At 43.0% G+C, this 22630-nt stretch overlaps 1 protein-coding gene across 1 annotated transcript in view; it reads right to left on the bottom strand.

Annotated features, from left to right (window-relative positions):
• Positions 1–3442: 3442 nt before the first annotated feature.
• Positions 3443–22630, bottom strand: part of LOC127571382 (neprilysin-like) — a 222825-nt gene continuing 203637 nt past the window's right edge. The window contains 6 exon segments of the mRNA XM_052017696.1: positions 3443–4647; positions 7549–7625; positions 13240–13335; positions 15278–15343; positions 20679–20812; positions 20902–21021. Coding sequence (XP_051873656.1) covers positions 4548–4647; positions 7549–7625; positions 13240–13335; positions 15278–15343; positions 20679–20812; positions 20902–21021 — 593 coding nt within the window. The 3' untranslated portion in view covers positions 3443–4547.

Genomic DNA, 22630 nt, shown 5'->3' with positions numbered 1-22630 from the left:
TGAAATAACATTGTCCAATAAAGAGCAGCATAAAATCGTCAAATGTCAGTCCCACAGGTCCTGGGAACAGATCCTTTAGGACTAATCAAGTTTGATAACATGTTTACCAAAGGGGGCAAGAAATCACACTTTCCAACACAACAGTAGATGACTTAAATTCAATTTATAAAATCAAGTTTCCAATGGGTCGACTGCTGTTTGTGACCCCATAATATAGTTGCATTTGTTTAAAAATAAAAAGACATTATGATTTCCTAAGGTATGAGGTACAACTCAGGAAATATTAGCAGTCTCTTCCATTTGAGAGCAGCAAGCAAAACTGGTTGAACAGTAGTTTGGCTCATAGCTAAGGGCGATTGTACAGCCACTGACATGCTGACTGACTGCCCGCAATTTTAAATGTGCCTTCAATTCACTGGGGGACAAGCACAGCCAAAGTGCTCCTGAGTTCTCTTGAATCCATTGGCTGTACAAATAGCCTCAGTGTCAGGAAAGGGGGCCTCCATAATTTACCCAGTGGAATATTATAGCATAGCTATCACCCTTCTCGGACCACATCACTGATCCTGGGAGATTTGTTGAGTGAAATATTTTCCTTGTCTGGCCCCCAAACTGAATTAAAATATCATTTCTTGCAATGATGACTCTGCTGTTCTCCCGTCAACTCTCAATGATTGATAGCAAATAAAAAACCAGTTTGTGCGATTTTGAAGCAAATGTTAGTTGGTTTAAAGCACTCAACCAGTTAATACCTGCGTTTGGGTAGTTCAGAGAGGCACTTGGTGTTGGCACATTAGCATCTGTACGAGAACTACAACCACTTGCAATTAATGCCACCCCCCCGCCCCCCACCCAACTTCCACACCGCACAATGCCACAAACCCAACGTTTTCACAGTACAAAGCATTCAGCATAACAATCAGCTTCAGGAAACACCCCCCCCCAGTAAAAAGGAGTCCCACCTTTACTCCACTGGAATGCTGAATTTGAAGCAGTAGTGATTATTACTTCTTCAGTGGGAGCAAAACCTCGTGCAAGTTTTCAGCTGATAGTCCAGCATTTGAAGGAGAAAGGTGGGTTAATGTTTGGGTTTGAATCCTTCTGAATATCAGTGTGATGAGACCTTCGCCAATTCAATTACTCAAAGAACCTTTCTCTTTAAGACCCTGACTGAAATGCTGCGCACTTCCAGTTTCTTTATTACTTCTAGATTTCTGGTACTCATTTCTTTTGATCTATACTTCTTCATTTTTGTTTTATTCACATTTAAGATGGTCAATCACTGCATTATAGTTTTCTTTGATCATTTAATTACAGGGTGAAGAGTAGAGACAGTGACTGGATTGGAGACAAGCTCTGTGTTAGGTCTGTATAGAAGGAGTGGAAGTTGATATTTTACCCAGTGACAGAAATTATGTGACACCATGAGGCCATTTGGCTCTTTGTGCCTGTGCTGGGTTTTCAAAATTATCATATTAGACTTGATGAGATGCAAATTTTATGCTAGAATATTGGAGGTCATTTGATTAAAGGTTGGCTTTGTTGAAATTTCTTTTGACGGTCATCTTTCAAGACTTGGAACCGATAGCTACTGATTAACATATGGGGCAAGTGGTTAGTTGTGACACAGCTTCTATGAGTAATTCCCAATATTAAACACTTGTCTCATTTGGTGTTTTGGATGCAGCAGTCCTTCACTACGATGTTCTGAGTATGGTGAAACCACCTATGGTGAAGCAAGGAAGTCTCTCGCTGAAAGTGTTGACATTCCAAGTTTTAGGTAACGAGGAATGTGCACAAAATACTTGCATTTACAGGACACTATTCATGATCTCAGAAGGTCCCAAAGCATTTAACAGCTAAGTGTCAGATTTGTGAAGGGTAGTCACTATTATAACGTGGGAGATGCTGCAGCTAATTTGCACAAAGCAAGATCCCACACATAGCAATGGGAATACAACTCCAATAGGAGCAGATTTTAATAACACGACCTAACTACCCCTCTCTCCCTCATGATCTCAATGAGATATGGCTGATTTGTGACTGAGCTCCGTAATTTCTCCTCTGGCTGCTGCCGGCATTGACTTTTGCAATAAAACCCACTAATCCCAGATTTAAGGTTGACAATCGGCTTGCCAGAGGAGTTGCAAGCTTCTCCCTACTTTTGTATCAGCAAAAGTGTTCCTAAGACCTGAAAGACCTGTCCCTACTTTTGAAATAAGGCCATGAGTCCTAGACTTCCTAACCAGAGGAAATAGTCCCTCTTGAAAATCTCAACCAAATCTTCTGAATTCCACAGAATAAATTCTTGATTTCTCTAATCTCTCCTCATAATTTAACCCTTAGAGTCATGGTTCATTCTGGTTGATTCTGCACTCCCTCCAAGGTTAATATTCCTTAATAACTGCTTGTAATAATCCAGCCGTGATGCAATCAGGGCCTTTACGCAACTGCAACATACGTCCTTCCTCCACACTCCTTAACAGATGTTTTGCATTTGACCTCTTAAACTTAATTGAACTCAATTATATTGCAATCTCTATTAGTTAAATGCATCATTAAATCTACCTTATTATTCATTAATAAGGGAGTTGGGAACCCTGGATGTGAAGAGATATTGTAACTCTGCTTAAGAAAAAGGAGGTGGCTTGAGTCAGATACAGGCAGCTAGGATCAGGTAAACCACTGGAGATTGAGGAAGCTGGAGTATACTTAAGAAGGAAATTAGGAGGGACAAGAGGGGACATGAGATGGCTTTGGCAGAGAAAATTAAGGAGAACCCTAAAAGATTTTTTTAACTATATTAAGGGGAAAAAAGTGACTAAGGAGAAAATAAGGCCTCTCAAAGACCAGGATGGAAATCTATGGGTGGACGTGGGCAGAGTTCTCAATGATTATTTCTCCTTTGTTTTCACAATGGAGAAAGATGTGAAAGCTTGGGGACCTGGAAAAGCTAATGGAGATGTTTTGGGATCAGTCCATATTATGGTAGAAGAGTTGTTGCATGTGTTAAGCTGTATGAAGGTAGACAAATCTCCAGGTCTGGATGATGTATATCCAAAAACACTATGGGAAGCTAAGAAGAAATATTGTCTAATATTGTTGGCAATTTTATGCAGTGAAATAATTGTCTCCTAACTTATATCGAAGTTTTACATTATCTCAATAAAATAGGAACAAACAATGAAATAATACCAATTTCCTTAATGTTGGATGTTTCTCGGCAAATTTAATAAACACTTTTCAAAGAGAAATAAAGGACCGCAGATGCTGGAATACCTAGATAAAAACACGATGATGCTGGAGGAACTCAGCAGGCCAGGCAGTATCTATGGAGGAAAGCAAGCGGTCGATGTTTCGGGGTCAGGACTCCTGAAGGAGGGCCCTGACTGGAAACGTAGACTGCCTGCTTTTCTCCACGGATGCTGCCTGGCCTGCTGAGTTCCTCCAGCATCATCGTGTTTTTCATCCAAACACTTTTCAAAGTTAGATTGTGGTCTCACATTTTTGAATCTGGACTGATATTTTTTCCTGGATCAACATCATTGAAACAAATTATCTCCTCATTGTCGGTAGTGGGAGCTTGCTGTGTACAAATTGACTGCCTCATTTCTCTATTTTACAATAATGATTGCACTTTGGCTGTAAGGCACTTTGGGATGTCTTGAGGTCACATGGGCATTATTTAAGTGCAAGGTCTTTCTTTCTATATCATTAACTAAAGCACACAACACCATCTTCATATTTGACGACTCTTGGACGAATGCAATGTGTTGAGTAACAAAATGCCAGCTGGCTTGTCAAGCCTATTCTTATCAACAGACTAGAGCCCGATTTGTACTGGGAGGAGAATCCCAATGGGTAAAGCCATCATGAGGTCATGTTCTATAAACTTCAATCGCTGATCAGAAGACTTGAGCTGTTGCCACACCCGAGAAGGCTCTGATCCCTCGGAACACTATAAAGTCCAGAAACTCAAAAGAAAATCTTCTCTGTCATTTCAAAGGATCATCCATTAATTTTATCCTTGTAATTCAGAATGCAACACAGCATTGATTGATTTCTCACCCTGGCTCCTAGTCTTAATTTAGGTTTGTTCAATCTGCATTCATCTCCACTCATTTACCTGTGCACCCACTGTCTGATAAACATTTACAATCTTGGACAGTATCAAGTGTCAGGCATTAAAATACAAGTGGTGATGGTTCACTTTCTCCAAACCTCTTTTTCAGTCTGTGTTTTTGCTAATGAACCGAAACAGCTCTTCATGTAGGATTGTACACAATGTTAAGATCGCCAATGCTTATGATACAGTTGCTAAATTTACCATTGTAACTCTTTCTTTTCCAATCCAGAGTTTTTTGTTGGATTATTTGAGTAGTAGTGGTTTGGGGAATTTGATTGACATGAGGTACCAGCAGAAATGGGATCTGATCTATTCAAATTACCGAGTACAAAGTAATTCATTGCAGTTCAAAGTTTCACCCACTTAATGACTCCTAGCAAAAGACATTCCACACAGCTTGAAGTACAGTAGAACTGTTTGGTTACCAAACACGGCATTTCTTCTGAGGATTCATGTATTCATTCTTCTTGCAGTGAAATGCATTGCTGAACTCTTCAAAATTCTGGAGAGACCCTAAAACTCTACAAAAAGAGAGAGAAAAAAGTCAAAATTTAGAAGAAAGATGAATTTATATGGCTTTTCACAAATAAAAAAAGAACCTGCAGATACTGGAAATCTGAAACAAAAACTGAAAATGCTGGAAAATCTCCACGGGTCAAGCGGTATCTGGGAAGGGTTGCAGACATGAAATGCTGACTGTTTCTCTTTCCACAGATGCTGCCTGACCTCCTGAGTTTTTACAGCATTTTCAGATTTTGTCACACATAGTCCCAAGGTGCTCCACAGCCAATGAATTTCTTTAATACTGTAATTTCTGTTGGGATATAGAATATTACAGCGCAGTACAGGCCCTTTGGCCCACAATGTTGTGCCGACATTTTATCCTGCTCTAAGATCTATCTAACCCTTCCCTCCCACATAGCTCTCCATTTCTCTATCATTCATGTATCTATCTAAGAGTCTCTTAAATGTCCCTAATGTATTAGTGAATATAAGGAGCCAATGTGCGTACAGCAAACCTCAAAAACAGCAGACTGATAACGGCCAGATGTTTTGTTTGAGTGATGTTGATTAAGGGACAGAAACATTGTGGGACCCCCTGAAAAACTGTCCTGCTCAAAATAGTGCAATTGGATTTTCTGACATCCACCTCCCAGGGTTGGGGAATCAAGAACTAGAGGGCACAGGTTTAAGCTGAGAAGGGAGAGATTTAATAGGAATCTGAGGGGCAACTTTTTCACCCAGAGGGTGGTTTGTGTATGGAATGAGCTGCCAGAGGAAGTGGTTGAGGCAGGTACATTAGCAACATTTAAAAGGCAATTGGACAGGTACCTGGATAGGAAAGGTTTTGAGGGATAAGGGCCAAATGTGGGCAAATGGGACTAGCTTAGATGGGAATCTTGGTTGGCATGGACCAGTTGGGCCGAAGGGCCTGTTTCCGTGCTGTATGACTCTATGACTACGACTTGAAATTATGAGAGGCATACTGTAGGTAGACAGGTGGTATCTTTTCCCCAGGGTCAAAATGTCTAATACTAGAGGGCATGAACTTAAGGTGAGAGGAGGAAAGTTCAAAGGAGATGTGTGGGGCAAATCTTTCTTTACACAGAGAGCGGTGGGTGCCTGGAAAGTGCTGCCAGGGGTGGTGGTGGAGGCAGATATGACAGAGGCATTTAAGAAGCTCTTAGATAGGCACATGAATGTGCAGAGATTGGAGGGATATGGACCATGTGCAGGCAGATGGGATTAGTTTAATTAGGCATCATTAGCTTCATTAGTTCAACACAATACTGTGAGCAGAAGGGCCTGTCCTGTACTTATTGTTCTGTGAAAGAATAGATTAATAACCATCCAAATTATGGTAGATCTAGCAGCGTAGCACCTCCTCGAGTAACAGCCTAGATCTCTGGAGTGGAACTAGCATCTGACTCAGAGATGGGGATGTAGGATACTGAACCTTGTTTTGCAAAATTGATGCAGACTGATTTAGAACAGTGGGTGTAGGAAGCTGCTGTTCAATCTATCACTCAGATCCTGGGAGATCTGCTTCTTAACTCTGTTTATCTCCCCTGGTTCCAGAACCCTGAAAACATTTGTCCAACAAAAATCAATCAGTGAAAATCAAAACACTACAGATTCTGGAAATACGAAATAAAAACAAAAAGTGCTGGAAAAGCTCATCAGATCAGTGAGCTGAAGAATATGATGAAAGGATTTTCTTGAGGGGAAATTAGTACCTTTGCCAGGAGATTCCAGGAAGGAAGCATAACCTTAAATTTCATGCCGTTTAAGGAACACGTATCAGGAACCACTTCTTTAGACGGGGAGTTGGGATTGGGGATTGGAAAGCTGGTACTCTCTCCCAGAAAAGGCTAGTGGGATATGGGAGTGGAGGAAGGTAGCAGGATGGGGGAGGTGATGGTCAGTTAAAGTTTGAGCTCGTTCAGGACAAGTTGACAGAGTTAAGATACAGACCAGCAATGATCCCAAAAAAGGGCAAAACAGGGTCAAAGGGATAAATGGCCTCCTCCTGTTCCCACGTCTCCAAATTGGCCAAAGATGTTCACCAAAATAAGCCCATGGGAAATCAGCAGTTTGTTACTGAGCGAGGCGGAGCGAGGGAATCTATGAGCTGAGAGGCCATTTGCCTAAGGCACAGGCGTCCGCAGTGAGGTGAAGGAAAATGGAAATGGAAGCCAAACTTGGAGGAAACTCTTGGAAGGTGTTCAGCCTGGAAGAGCTTTTAGAGATCATGAGGGGCAAGACCTTGTGGAGCTTGGACCATAAGAATGGGAAATGTATAATTGAGGTGTTTGTAGTTTTGTGAACACAGGAGTGGGTGGGTGAATGGATCTGGTGTGAGTTTGGATGGTCTTTTAGTCATAGAGTCAAAGAGCAATACAGCACAGATACAGGCCCTTAGGCCCAACCAGACCATGGTGCCCACCCAGCTAGTCCCAATTTCCTGCATTTGGCCCATATCCCTCCAAGCCTCGCCCCTCCATGTACCTATCCAAGTGCTGCTTAAATGATACTGTTGTACCAGCCTCAACCACTTCCTCTGGCAGCTCGTTCCACGTACTCACCACCCTCTGGGTGAAAAAGTTGCCCCTCAGGTCCTTTTTAAATCTTTCCCCTCTCATCTTAAATCTATTCCCCTTAGATGTGATGAAATGATCTGTATGGACGGCATGCAAAACAAAGTCTTTCACTTAGTTTTGGATTCCCCTACCCTGGGGAAAAGACTGTTACCATCCACCTTATCTATGCCTCTCATAATTTTAAATTTTTCTATAAAGTTTTGGATGGGTCTTGTTTATGGAGGGTGGGAAGAGGAGCTTTGGAATGTTTCACAGGCACCTTTCACAAAATGAAGGAAATTTAAACATCAGGTTTGAAATGAAACAGAGTAAAACCCTCACCTGAATTGTCCGGGGCTGTGCTCATCGGTTTTAATGGAGTTGACAGCATATTCAGGTCTGTATGTTCCACACCATACCTGCAAGTGTAATGAGTGACAATCATTAATTCTCACCTCAAAATAATCATGCCGGAACCCAAATCCAGCTAGTGAATAAAAAATGTCTAAAGCTCAACAAAAATCGATAGCAAGCAGTGAATGGAGGGATATGGACCACACACAGCCAGATGTGCAGTTTAAATTGGCATCCTGGTTGGCACAGCTATCGTGGGCTGAAGGGCCTCTTTCTGTCCTGTACTGTTCTATGTTCTCTGTTTCCTGATGACAATAATAGGACACATCTGCTGGCTGGTGATTACTGGTTGTCTATGGGAGCAATTCTATGATTCCACAGGCAATCAAATCAGCTGCTCTGCCTTTAGCTGCCTTCCCTCCCTAAACTCCTCCATGGACTCTGTCTACACTTCTCACTGCCTCGGTAAAGCAGCCAGCATAATCAAAGACGCCACCCACCCGGACATTCTCTCTTCTCCCCCCTCCCATCGGGCAGAAGATACAAAAGCCTGAAAACACGTACCACCAGGCTCAAGGACAGCTTCTATCCCACTGTATCAAAACTATTGAGTGGTACCCTTGTATGATAAGATGGACTCTTGACCTCACAATCTACCTCGTTATGGCCTTGCACATGATTGTTTGCCTACACTGCACTTTCTCTGTAACTGTAACACTTCATTCTTCATTCATAGAACATTACAACACAGCACAGGCCCTTCGGCCCACAATGTTGTGCTGACATTTTATCCTGCTCTAAGATCTATCTGACCCTTCCCTCCCACATAGACCCAATTTCTCTATCATTCATGCGTCTATCTAAGAGTCTCTTAAATGTCCCTAATGTATCTGCCCCCACAACCTCGGCTGGCAGTGTGTTCCACGCACCCACCACTCTCTGTGTAAAAAATTTACCCGACATTCCCCTTATATCTTCCTCCAATCACTTTAAAATTATGTCCCCTCGTGTTAGTCATTGTCGCCCTGAAAAAGTCTCTGACTGTCCACTCGATCTCTGCCTCTTATCATCTTGTACACCTCTATCAAGTCCCCTCTCATCCTCCTTCTCTCCAAAGAGAAAAGCCCCAGCTCACTCAACCTATCCTCATAAATCTGTTATTGTTTTCCCTTCTACTAGCTCAATGCACTGATGTGATGAAATGATCTGTATGGATGGCATGCAAAACAAAGTTTTTCACTGTATCTCACCAAAGGAATCACAAGCTTTGTTTGCAGGTATAACACATTATCAAGAAGGCAAATGGAATGTCGGCCTTCATTGCTGGAGGGATTGAATTTAAGAGCAGGGAGGTTATGTTGCAACAGTATAGGGTACTGGTGAGGCCGCACCTGGAGTACTGTGTACAGTTCTGGTCTCCTTACTTGAGGAAAGATATACTGGTTTTGGAGACAGTGCAGAGCAGGTTCACCAGGTTGATTCGGGAGATGAGAGGGTTAGCCTATGAGGAGAGATTGAGTCGCCTGGGACTATACTTGCTGGAATTCAGAAGAATGAGAGGGGATCTTATAGAAACATTCAAAATTATGAAAGGGATAGATAAGATAGAGGCAGGAAAGTTGGTTCCACTGGTAGGTGAGACTTGAACCATGGGACATAGCCTCAAGATTCGGGGAAATAGATTTAGGACGGAGATGAGGAGAAACTGCTTTTCTCAGAGATCATTGAATCTGTGGAATTCTCGGCCCAGGGAAGCAGTAGAGGCTTCCTCATTAAAAATATTAAAGACACGGTTAAATAGATTTTTGCACAGTAGGGGAATTAAGGGTTATGTGGGAAAAGGCAGGTAGATGGAGCTGAGTCCACGGCCAGATCAGCCGTGATCTTATTGAATGACGGAGCAGGCTCGATGAGCCAGATGGCTGACTCCTGCTCCTATTTCTGATGTTCATATATTCTTGTACCTCTGTGCATGTGACAATAATAAACCAATTTACCATCTCTCCACCCTTCTCACATCCTTAAACCTTTGACAAGCATTTAGCCACATGTCCTATCATCTCTCAGGATGTCTTGCTATATAAAAGTGCAATGTAAATATTGGTTGTTATTGTTGTGATATAATCAGAGTATGAGGAAAGGATTGAATAAAAGATATAACCATCATGTTCTGATTTTATCTTTTGATATTATGGTACCACATGCTGGGAGGACATTCAGCCCATTGTGTCCGTGCCAACCCTTTCAAAGAGCTCTCCAATTTGTCCTATCCCACCTTGATGGTGTACTTCAGAGAGAGACTCTTCCTTAGTATGGACTTTTTAATATGGAAATCAAGAGCCACCAGAACAATAACATGACTGAAGATCTCTTGAAGGTTAAAGAATAGTGATTAAAAATTAATCCTGCATCTTAGTGGAAGAGCTATTAGTAAAAGTAATCTCAGAGTTTAATTTGGTCTTGAGAGCGGAAAATGGATGCTTTACATCTCAAAATGAATTTTAATACAGGGATAATAACTTTTTGCATTAAATTGGAAAATGAATACTTAATCATCATATAGAGCTTATTTCTAATTTTGGCCCCTAACAAACAGAACAATGATCATACTGTAAAGTGTAAGCAGTCAAATCTGAGAGACAGAGACAAACAGACAGAGAGAATGAATGGCTGATGGTAAAGACTTGTTGTGATGTTTCTCTACAGACAATAAGAAAACTAAACATATTCTGCAGATTAAAGTTTTCCTGAAGGTACAATCAATGTTGAAAGAAATAATCAATATTCTTTCTTGCATTGGGAGCGTCTCAAGTTTCCTCCTGTCAATCACAGACCTGACTTGAAAATACATTCCTGATCCTTCATCAGCACGGAGTCTGAATCCCCGAACTCCCTACCCAACAAAACTGCAGTGGCTCAAGGAAGCAGCTCACCACCACCTTCTCAAGGGCAACTAAGGACATTGGCTTTGTCAGGGACTCCCATATCCCATGGCAGAATAAAAAGATTATTTCCATCCTTTCCTCAAATACTCTGACAAGTGATGAATGAAAGAGTAGTGGGTGGGGTGGGGGTGGCTATTTTATCTTAAACTCAGAGGCAAACCTAATTTTAGTCTGACCCAATTACCAGATATATGCCTTACACAGGAGGGCATTAACAGTCAGGGACCAAGACTCTGGCTGATCAATGCAGAGGGTACAAAACCAAAAAGTCATGACAAATCCTCATCAACTCTGTTCAACCCCAGCTCAAGTACCATGGATATTTTTGGTCATACAAAAAAGATGTCAAGGCTTTCGAGCATTATGCTTATTTTGTTGTTTATTTGTTATGTATAATTTATGTTAAACTAAGTTTATGTCAACTTATGTTTGTAATGTACTGCGCAGCTGTCAAAACACTGCATCAAAATCTAATTTTTATGATATTTATACCCTGTGTTTGCATGCCAATGACAACTATAAACTTGAACTTGAGGATGAAAGAGCACAACAATGTGGAAAGGCAAGAGGAACTGTGAAGTTCTGCTTCTCAGGGCAGAGAAACTGAAGCGAAGATTTGATTAAAACTTGAAGTGATTTAATGTAACAGAAAATAAGAAACTGTGGCAGTAGAGTCACCAAGCAAAGAGCATAGATTTCGGGTATAAGGCACTGCGCCCAAGCAGTTTCAACAGGAACTTAACGAAAGAAAATTGAGGAAAGAATGGAAAGTGAGTGAAGTGGGTGGCTCTTTCAAAAAACTGGCATAAGGTCAGTTGGCTGATAAACCTTCTCTGAAAGGCCTGTGTAGAGTGGACATGGAGAGGATGTTTCCATTAGTAGGAAGTCTAGGATCTGAGGGCTCAGTCTCAGGATAAAGGAACGTCCCTTTAGAACTGAGATGAGGAGGAATTGCTTCAGCTAGTGAGTGGAGAATCTGTGGAATTTGTTGCCACAGAAGGCTGTGGAGGCCAAATGTTTAAGACAGAGATTGAGAGGTTCTTGACTGGTAAGTTGGGGGGGGGGTGGTTAAGGGTTACAGGGAGAAGGCAGGAGAATGGGGTTGAGAAAAAAAATCAGCCATGTTAAATGGTGGAGCAGACTCGATGGGCTGAATGGCCTAATTCTGCTCCTATATCATATGGTCTTCTCCTATGTTGTAACCTTCCACAGTTCCATGAGCTGTAGTATGGTGAGGAGGGTGACATTTTCTTTTGTTTCTTCTTTTGGATGTATTTGGCATTTATTGCCCATCTCTAATTGTGGTGGTGGTACATCACCTTCTTGAGTTTGCGTGGTGAAGATACTTCCATGACACTGTTGGGGAAGGGACGTTAGACCCAGTGAAGATAAAGGAACAGCAATATATTTCCAACTCAGTTTGGTGTGCAATTTGGAATTTGCAAGTGCCTCCTGTCCTGGTCCTTCTATATGGTTGAGATCACGGGTTTGGAACATGGGACTAAATGACCCACGGGGCAACAAATAATCTGCTGGAGGAACTCAATGGGTCGAGCAGCATCTGTGGGAGGAAAGGAATTGTCGACATTTCGGGTCAAAACACTGCACCAGTCCTGAGGATCCAGAAGGGATGTGGAGGCATGAATATTAGGGACAACCTGAGCCACAAGGTGGACATCGCCAGTGGTTTTAATCAGCTGCTGGGCAGAGGTGAGTACTATTGGTTTGCTATTGTGCAACCACTAATGAAGTCCCCATGTCTGATCTTTTAATGGAAGAAGTCGAGGGGTGGGATCTAATAGAGGTGTACAAAATTATGAGAGACATAGATCGTATGAAACTTTTCCCATAGCAGAAGTGTCTAAAACTACAGGTAAAGGGTAGGATGCTTAGAGAAGATCTGAGAGTGTATGTTTTCACCTAGAGGGTGCTTGGAATCTTGAACATGCTGACTGAAGAGGCAGTGGAGGCAGAATCTCACCCAACATTTAAGATGTATCTGGGGAAGTACTTGAATGCATAGAAAACTATGGACCAAGTGCTGGTAAATGGGATTGGTATGGATGGGTACTTGATAGTTAGCATGGACATGGTGGGCCAAAGGGCCTGTTTCTCTGCTGTATGACTCTACAACTCTATTAAAGCCATTGATGGAGGAGCTTAAGATGGTGGGGCCAGGACACAGCCCTGAGGAACCCCTGACTGCGCATTGCAATGAGGAACTGGGATTGTGGTTCTGCTTGTAACTAGGGGAGGAGGCTGAGGGGGGGCAACCTCATAAATGTTTATAAGATCACGACGGGTGTAGATAAGGTCACAGTCTTTCTCCCAGGGTAGGGGAGTCCAAAACTAGAGGGCATAGGTTTGTGAGTGGGGAAAGATTTCAAGGGGATCTGAGGAGCAAGTTGTTCACACAGAGGGTGGTGGGTATATGGAACGAGCTGCCAGAGGAAGTGGTAGAGGCGGGTACAATTACAATGTTTAAAAGAGACTTGGACAGGTACATGCATAGGAAAGGTTTAGAGGGATGTGATCCAAATGCAGGCAAGTGGGACTAGCTCAGAAAGAGTCCTTGGTTGGCGTGGATGAGTTGGACCTAAGGACCTGCGTCTGTGCTGTGTAACTCTGTGACTAACATCCCAGGACAAGTGATGCAGATTGGCACGGTGAGTTTAAATTCTACTGACTTGCCTTCAAAGAAAATTAAAATGAAACACAAAACAGTTGGCCGTACCTGAGCAAAGTTCAGGAAGAAGAGCTGATCATGGTTCAGTTTGATCCCCGGTAGCAGCCCATCTTCCCCAGTTTTTTTCACATATGATTTATAAGCCTGGAAACAAACAGTGAAAGCAATAGATTACGTATCGTGACCCAGCAACGTGCAGGTAAAACGATCAGTGAGAAAGGTCAAAGCATCAAGGGCGACCTTCTTACAGAACTTCCAACTTATGCTCTCATTTTTATTTCTTTTTCAGCTACCTTTCAGCTTTCTCTGCCGGAGGAAGTGGTTGAGGCAGGTACAGCAATAATATTTAAAAGACATTTGGATAAGTGCACGGATAGAAAAGGGTTAGAGGGATATGGGCCAAACGCAGGCAAATGGAACTAGCTTAGGTGGGCATCTTGGTTGGCATGGACGTGTTGGGTTGAATCAGAATCAGATTTATTATCACTGACTGAGATGACGTGAAATTTGTTGTTTTGCAGCAGCAGTACAGTGCAAAGACATAAAATTACCATAAATTACAAAAATAAGCAAATAGTGCAAAAATAAGGAAAAGGAATAACATTGTTCATGGACTATTCAGAAATCTGACAGCAGAGGGCTTGTTTCTGTGCTGTGTGACTATGACTATCTACCTTCTTGAGGAAGGATTCTGTGTGGTCCCTGTTGCTAGGAAGATAATGGGGAGACTTTGCACTGCTGTCCATTAGCCGGATTGGATTAGCTGTATAGCTATGATCTTCTTCAACATGCACTTTGCTGGGGGTGCAGTGTAATAAGGGTTTGCCTATTGGGCCAGTATCTAGACTTCTGGACAACAGATCCAGAGAAGCCACTTCAAATCCCAGCACAGTAGCTGGGGGTAATCAAATTCGGGTCTAAGTAAATCCAGAATTAAAAATACTGCTGTCAGTAATGGAGACCATTGGAACACTAAATTGAAATAAAGGGCCATTGGGTTCATTAATGCCAGGACTGGAAGGCCTGAGTTATAGGGAGAGGTTGGCCAGACTATGTCTTTATTCCTTGGAATTTAAGAGAATGAGGGGTGACCTTATAGAAGTGTTTAAAATTATGAGAGGTATTGATAAGGTGGATGATAAGAGTCTTTTTCTCATGATAGGGGAGTCCAAAACTAGGGGGTATAGGTTAGCGCAGGCACGGTAGTGTGGTGGTTAGCGTAACGCTTTACAGTGCCAGCGACCTGTGTTCAATTCTGGCCACTGTCTGTAAGGAGTTTATACGTTCTCCCTGTGTCTGCGTGGGTTTCCTCTGGGTGCTCCGGTTTCCTCCCACATTCCAAAGACGTACGGGTTAGGAAGTTGTGGGCATGCTATGTTGGCGCCGGAAGCGTGGCGACACTTGCGGGCTACCCCCAGAACACTCTACGCAAAAGATGCATTTCACTGTGTGTTTTGATGTACATGTGACTAATAAAGAGATCTTATCTTATCTTTAGAGTGAGAGGGGACCTGACAGGCAACTTTTTCCACACAGGGTGGTGAACATATGGAACGAGCTGCCAGAGTATCACTTAAGAAGCACTTGGATAGGTACATGGAGGAGTGGGGCTTGGAGGGATATGGGCCGAACGCAGGAAATTGGAACTAGCTGTCCATTAGCTGGATTGAATCAGCTGTGTAGCTCTGATCTCCTTCAACATGCACTTTGTTGGGGGTGCAGTGCGATAAGGTGGTCGGCATGGACTGGTTGGGCCGGAGGGCCTATATCCGCGCTGTAGAGCTCTATGTCCCAGAGGGAAGGATATCTGCCCTTACCCACTCTGCTCTGAATGGCTGACTGCAAACCGTCCTCTGAAATGGCCCAAGAATTCAGAGCGCCATTAGTGATCGACAATGAGTGTGAGAATTACCTGTGACGTTCACATCCATGAACGAGTAACCAAATCAAAACTGACAATGTTGATACAGCATCTCCTGTATAATGTAATATGGAGATGTGGTTGACAGCTGCAGCTGGCAGAGCTCTTACTGGATGATGAGTGCTATATAAATGTAAGTTGTTGTTATAACAAACCTCTCCCTACCTTGTAGGCTTGCCTGATGCCACCGTTATCTGCAATGTTCTCTCCCAAGGTATTTATACCACTGAGCTGTAATTTGACAAGAAAAATACATAAATTAGATGCACGTACATGGTGGAATCTGAGGATTGTTCAACTTTTGGGTGTTTTTGAGGATGTGTCCGTTATGACCATTTTCTAGTGATATGAATTTGCATTTCACAGACACGAAATGGGCAACTCTGGTAGTAGATAAGAAGGAGGGGTGACAACTTCTGAACCAGACAATGCGTAGCCTTCAAATGCATGCATAACAAGGGAATGTGTTTTCAAACAGCCACAACTTGTGTGCCAACACATAACATAGACTTATAGAGTCATACAGCATGGAAACAGGCCCTTCAGCCCAACTGGTCCATGCCGACCAAGATGCCCATCTAAGCTAGTCCCATTTGACTGCATTTGGTCCATATCCTTCAAACCCTTTCTTACTCCATGTACTTATACAAATATCCTTTAAATGTAGTTATTGTACTTGCCTCAGCCACTTCCCCAGCACCCTATTCCATATACACACCAGCCACTGCTTGAAGAAGTTGTCCCTCAGGTCTCCTTTAAATCTTTCCCTCTCGCCTTAAAGCTACACTTTTTAGTTTTTCGTTCCCTGTGCCTGGGAAAAAGACTGAGTGCATTCACCCTATCTCTGCCTCTCATGATTTTATACACCTCTGTCAGGTCAACTCTCAGTCTCCTACGCTCCAAGGAATAAAGACCTTGCCTGGCCAACCCCTTCCTATTACTCAGGCCCTCGAGCTCTGGCAACATTCTCGTAAATCTTTTCTGCACTTTTTCCAACTTAATGACATCCTTCCTATAGCATGGTGACCAAAACCATACTCAATACTCCAGGTGCGGCCTCAGCAATGTCCTGTACACCTGCAACATAACGTCCCAACTCCTATACTCAATGCCCTGGCTGACGAAGGCCAGCGTGCCAAACACCTTCCTGTGAGGAGAACACTGAGGGGTCGGAGTGTTGGAGATCGATGACACTCCAATGGGAGTACTGGTGTTGAGTCATGGTCACTGCAGCTCAGGAAGGAGGGACGGACTGGGTGCAGTGTTGAGTCACTGGAGATACATCAGGAGCACCAGGACAAACAGGGGCTCAGTTGTCTGGTTGCATAGCCTTAACTTGCCTTTTTTCCTTTTCTTAAGGATATTTATTCAGTGATTACAGCATCACATTATTACAATACTTCAGTATTCCACAATTCACACTACAGTTTCAAATTATAACACGGTCGTCACTATGCAGAACGCACCCGAGCCCCTGTGATGCCCTCCGGTCCCAGAAATCCCCCATTGTACCTGTGGACACCACATGCTCCATCTACAGGGACACACGGGCACGGACATAACCCCGGAAGAGGGGCAGGCAATCAGAACCCTAGACTGCCCGCCGCCTGGACCCGTGAATGGCCATCTTGGCCAGGCCCAGGAGCAAACCGGCCAGTAGATTCCCCCGAGCGACCCACCTCCTCTCCCCCCACCCCTCCCTTGCACCGGGTGACTGAAGGTCAGGAGCGTGGGGCTGAAGTGCAGCCAAAGCTTGAGGTGCAGCCCCTTCAGATACTCAAATAGAGGCCACAACCTCTCACACGATACACCGACTCCTCCTGGCCACAGACTCCTCCTCAGCCATAAGCTGACTTAAGAATCTGTTCCAAGGTCCTGTTCTGTGGAACACCTTCCACCCCACGTCCCCAACCTAAGTTTGCCTTGAGGGGGTGATGGCTTCAGTTATTTACAATCACTTAGAGAAGATATCGACTACTTCAATGGTGAGTGGAATCGGGAGGACAGAATCTTTAAATAAAAGCCAGGCCTTTTCAGTTACAATTTTAAGAAGCATCCTTCAACAAAGGGGAGTGTAAATCTGGAACCCTTTCTCTCAAAAAAACCACCGAGACCTGGTGTGGTGGTGGGAGGGGAGGGAGGCGGGTAGTAGGTGCAGGGATGTCAACTGAAAGATTCCCAACAAATTCTCAGGTATGAGGGGATTAGGTGGATGGATGAAGCTCAGCTACAAATCAGCCTCAGTCCATTGATGAGTGTCCTCTCTTGCTCCTTTATTCCCAAAGAAAACACAATGTAGAAGCAAGGGTTTCATCCTGGAATAGTGCCTGAAGAGATGTGCTGTGGGATCATCTTTCCCAAAGAATAATATTTCACTTGTATGTTCAAGGACACAGCTTTGCAAAGTTTAATTAATCTCTAACCCTCTGCACAGCTGGGGAGAGCAGGAAACCTGGCAAGGCAAAGATGGAAATAGAACAGCCTCTTTTTTTTTATTCATTCAAAAGATGTGGGATTCACATGCTGAGCCAGCATTTAATTCTCCATCCCTAGTTCCCCTTGAGAAGGTGGTGTGAGCTGCCTTCTTGAACCGCTGCAGTGTTTGAGGTGTGAGTATACCCACAATGTTAGGGAGGGAGTTCCAGGGTTTTGACCCAGTGACGGTGAATGCATGGCGACATATTTCCAAGTCCGGATGGTGCGTGGTTTGAGGGGCAACTTCCAGGGGGCGGTGCTCCCTGGGCTTTTGCTGCCCTTGTCCTTCTAGCTGGTAGAGGAGGAGGGTTTGGAAGGTGACGTTGTCTTACCAGGAAGAGTCTTGCCACATGTATGACAGAGAAATGGGAGGGAAGGGTTAACATTTGGGAGGGAAGGGTTAGAAAGATATTAGAGCAGGATAAAGTGTTGGCACAACAGCAGATTGTTGTTATGCCAGTTTACATGTGTTACATACAGTATATGCTGTACAAGTGACAGTAACAACTGTCTCCAACAAAAGAACAAACCAGAGATAACTTCAATGCAGTACTCTGTGCTATTCAATGATACAATCATTTGTCAATTCCAACATCTTGTCATCACACTCAATTAGAAATGTAACTTAAATAGACCAGCTACGTCATTATTGTGGCTAGAAGAGCTGTTCCAAGGTTGGCTAGCCTACAGCAAATGACTCACCTCCTGCCTCTCCAACTGCAAGAACAAATCAAGTGAAATGGAATACTTGGCATGTGCTTGGATGAGTGGAGCTTCAAAAATCAGAAGACCTTCAACATCATCCAGGGTAAAGCAGGTCCCTTGACTGACACCCCAGCTGCCACCTTAACCATTCTCTCCTTCCACCAACAGTGCACCATTGCTGCAAGATTCTCGCTGGCAACATCGATGCTTCTTTGATGGCACCACCAAAACCTGCGACCTCTGGAGATCCAAGGGCAGTGGGTGCAGGGATGCCATCATTGGCAAGTTCCCCTCCAAGTCAAACACCATCCTGAGTTGGAAATGTGTCACCATTACTTCATTGTGACTGGATCACTGGGCGTGATCCTTAGAATTCCCAGCCCAGCTGCAGTGTGGGAGGATCCGCACCATCTGGACTTTGGCAGTTCAGGAAAGCAGGGTGCCATTACATTCCCAGGGGCAACTAGGGATAGATAATGAATGCTAGCCTTGCCTTGACATAGACACTCCCCAAATGGAAACAGTTGAAAAAGCAATGAGAAGCAGTGTTTTGATGCTAACCATGTCCAGCTGGTTTGGCGTAACTATTGACTGCCAAAATCAATGCTCATCTGAAAGTTGCCATGGGTGTTAAGTCAGCCCTTTCTATTTGCATTGTTAATACAGCCACCCTCGGCTAACATTGAAAAAAGGTGCTTGGGAGCTAGAGGCTAGCTGCTGTGTTGTGTTACTTCTGGACCAATGTCCTGATATGATGAAATGATCATGGATAGCATGTTTTTCACTGTAGCTTGGTACATATGACAGTAATAAATCAATTTACCAGTTTACCAATTTACCCCCACACATGAAAGAACTCCCATCATATTATTAAATTCAAAAGCCCCACATACGTAACATACATTCGTTCCTACAAATGGCAGAACCAGTTTCCTCTCTCTCTCCACTTTTAGTAACTATTCTTGCTTATTAGTCATGTGTTTTTGATGCTATCCATTACAACACTGTGATTTTTGTGTACTGTCCAACTTATGGACAAAATCGTCTTATGGATGTCTGTAAAAACGGAACCTGTTTGTTACCCAGGGATAGCTGTACCCAGTTACAGTAGTTATGTTGGGAACTATCTTCAACTTTCCATAGCTTATTTTGTCTTTACTGATTAACCTCAGGGAACCCAACATGGCCAAGGAATGCTCATTTCCTTTAACAGTGGAGGGATTAATAACCATTATGAACAAATGACACATCAACCACCAGCCTCTTTAAAGCAGGAAACTCACATGGGTGTTTCCATTATTCGGGCTAATTTGTCAATTTATCATGGGTTTGCTCTACTTAAGGATGTACTTGCCTCAGGGACGAGGCAGGTTCAAAGTGAATTCCTTGGATGATGAGATCAGCTGATGTTGAGTTTCCCTAGATTAGGTTTATGCTGTCTTGGATTTCAGAAGAATGAATAGTTATCTTACTGAAACATAGGGGCCTCGATGCAATAGATACTGTGAGGATAATTGTTCTCCTGGGCACATCGTGAAAAATAGGGGGCTATGTGGGAGGGAAGGGTTAGATTGATCTTAGAGCAGGATAAGATGTCGGCACAACATTGTGGGCCGAAGGGCCTGTACTGTGCTGTAATGTTCTATGTTGTATGTTCTATTACTTAGAACAAGAGGATTCCCATTTAGGATTACAAAGAAGAGGAAATTCTGCTCTTGGAGGGTCATGAATCTTTGGATTTCTCAACCCCAGAGTCATGTGGGCACTATCATTTGATAAATTCAGTGCTATGGTGATCAGATTTTTGGATGATAGGAGAATTCAGGATAAAATCACAAGGGGCATTGATAGGGTGAATGCACACAGTTTTGTTATCCCAGGGAAAGGGAATCAAAAACTCGATGGCATTGGTTTAAGGAGAGAGGGTAAAGACTTTAAAGAGACCTGAGGGGAAACTTTTTCACAAGAGGGGGTGGTCCGTATACGGAATGAGCTGCCAGAGGAATTACTTGAGGCAGGTACATTAACAAGATTTAAAAGACACTTGGGCAAATACATGAATAGGAAAGGTGTAGAGGGATATGGGCCAAATGCAGGCAAATGGGACTAGCTTAGATGGGCACCTTGACTGGCATGAAGGAGTTGGGCTAAAGGGCTGTTTCTGCACTGTATGACTCTATGACTCTATAGGTAGGGAAGTGAAATCAAGGTCAAGATCAGACCAATAATCTAATTGAATGACGGAGCTGACTCAGGGTCATCTGTGCAACCCCCATCCCCTGCTACTAATCCTTAGCTTAATGATCCAGATATCCTCAGTTAATCACAACACTCAATATTAACCTACACCAGAATGGACGGAAGGTTTTACACTTTGCTAACATACATGTTGTCCATCTGCCAGATCCCACGTGAAGTTCCCATACTTGTACACCATGCACTGCGAAAGGTTTTTGAAATTTGAGGCAGATTCTTTGGTCCACCAATCCAAGAGGTTGCCGTCTTTGTCAAAGTTACGACCTGCATCGAACGTACAGATGGTCAGTTAGAAACCAGAATGGCTGTAAACTCATCTCCTCTCTGATTTATTGTTAATACTTTTCTCTTACCATTGTCATCGAATCCATGAGTGATTTCATGGCCAATGACCATGCCAATGGCACCAAAGTTCAATGCAGTTGGTTGTCCTTTACCAAAGAAAGGTGGTTGCAGAATACCAGCTGGGAAAACTGTCACAAGAACAAACCAGAAAATTGACTGATAAGTATTATTTCAATATCTTTGTCCTTATCTTTTTACCCAGCTCTGCTTCAAAGCCAACTTTGTTAGGAGTTTGAGGAGATTCGGTATGTCACTAAAGACTCTTACAAATTTCTATTGCTGTACGGCACAGAGCATTCTGACTGGTTGCATTACAGCCTGGTATGAAGGCTCCAATGCACAGGATTGTAAGAGGCTGCAGAGAGTTGTGGACTCAGCCAGCTCCACCATGGGCACAATGAGGACATCTTCAAGAGGCAGTGCCTCAAGAAGGTGGCATCTATCACTAAGGACCCTCACCATTCGGGACATGCCTTCTTTTCATTACTACCATCAAGGAGGAGGTACAGGAGCCTGAAGCCCCACGCACATACAATGATTCAGGAACAGCTTCTTCCCCTCCACCATCAGATTTTTGAATGGTCCATGAACCCATGAAGACCACCTCATTATTCTCTTTTGCACTATTTATTTATTTTTGTAACTTAGAGTAATTTATATGTCTTTGCACTGTACTGCTGCTGTAAAACAACAAATTTCATGACACATGTCAGTGATAATAAATCTGATTCTGATTCTGATTTTGATGTCAACAGTTCAAGTCTCCACCAGTACCTTGAAAGCTCTTCTTGCTCTTTCCTCAAGTAGGAATTTGTATGTACTTGAGCAGACAGATGGGGCCTCAGATTGAGAACTTATCCGAAACAATATATCAGTATTGGGGCAGCACTCTCCGAGTATTGCACTGGAGTGGGAGCATTTGGAATATTGTGAGCAATTTTGGGCCCCGTATCTAAGGAAGGAGTGGGTCCAGAGGGAGTTCACAAGAATGATCCTGGGAATGAAAAGCTTACTGTATGAGGAGCGTTTGATGGCTCTGGGCCTGTACTTGATGGGAGTTCAGAATAATGAAGGGAGAATCTCATTGAAACCTACCGAGTACTGACAGGCCTGGATAGAGTGGACGCGGTAACAATATGGTAACACCCAGGTAATCTGATTTAGTAAAGTTGAAATGGTCTATATGAACGGTATGCAAGATAAGTTTTTCACTGTACCTCGGTACACGTGACAATAATAAACCAATTTAATTTACCAATTTAGCAATTTGCCATTCCTCAGCCCACTTACCTATCTGATCAAGATCCCACTGTGATTCTCGATAACCTTCTTCATTGTCTATGATACCACCTATTCTGCAAATAATTCTGCACATAATTCTGCAAATGTTGTACATTTTAGTGAAGATCCTTTATTCCAGGTAAAAAATGGGCTACACTCTTGGCACTCTTGTAGACTTGTAGACTGGGGTGCTTTGTTTATTTAAATAAAAAGATAACGTTAGCTGCTAGACATAGAGGTGTAATGGATGTCATGGTGACTGGGATAGGTTAACCCAATTAGAGATCAATTTTCTCTGATGGAGTAATTTTACAATTATGGGTTCTTTTGATTCTTGGAAGTTATAGTGAGTTTAATATATCTCCAGCAATTTCAGACACAGCTGCCTCATTACCATCATTTCAATAAGCTAGAAGAGAGGAGATATGTTTTGAAGAAATTTTAGATTTATTCTAA

The sequence above is a fragment of the Pristis pectinata genome, chromosome 6, assembly GCF_009764475.1.
Source record: "Pristis pectinata isolate sPriPec2 chromosome 6, sPriPec2.1.pri, whole genome shotgun sequence".
Lineage (NCBI taxonomy): Eukaryota > Metazoa > Chordata > Chondrichthyes > Rhinopristiformes > Pristidae > Pristis > Pristis pectinata.
This window is presented reverse-complemented; position numbering and strand designations above follow the sequence as displayed.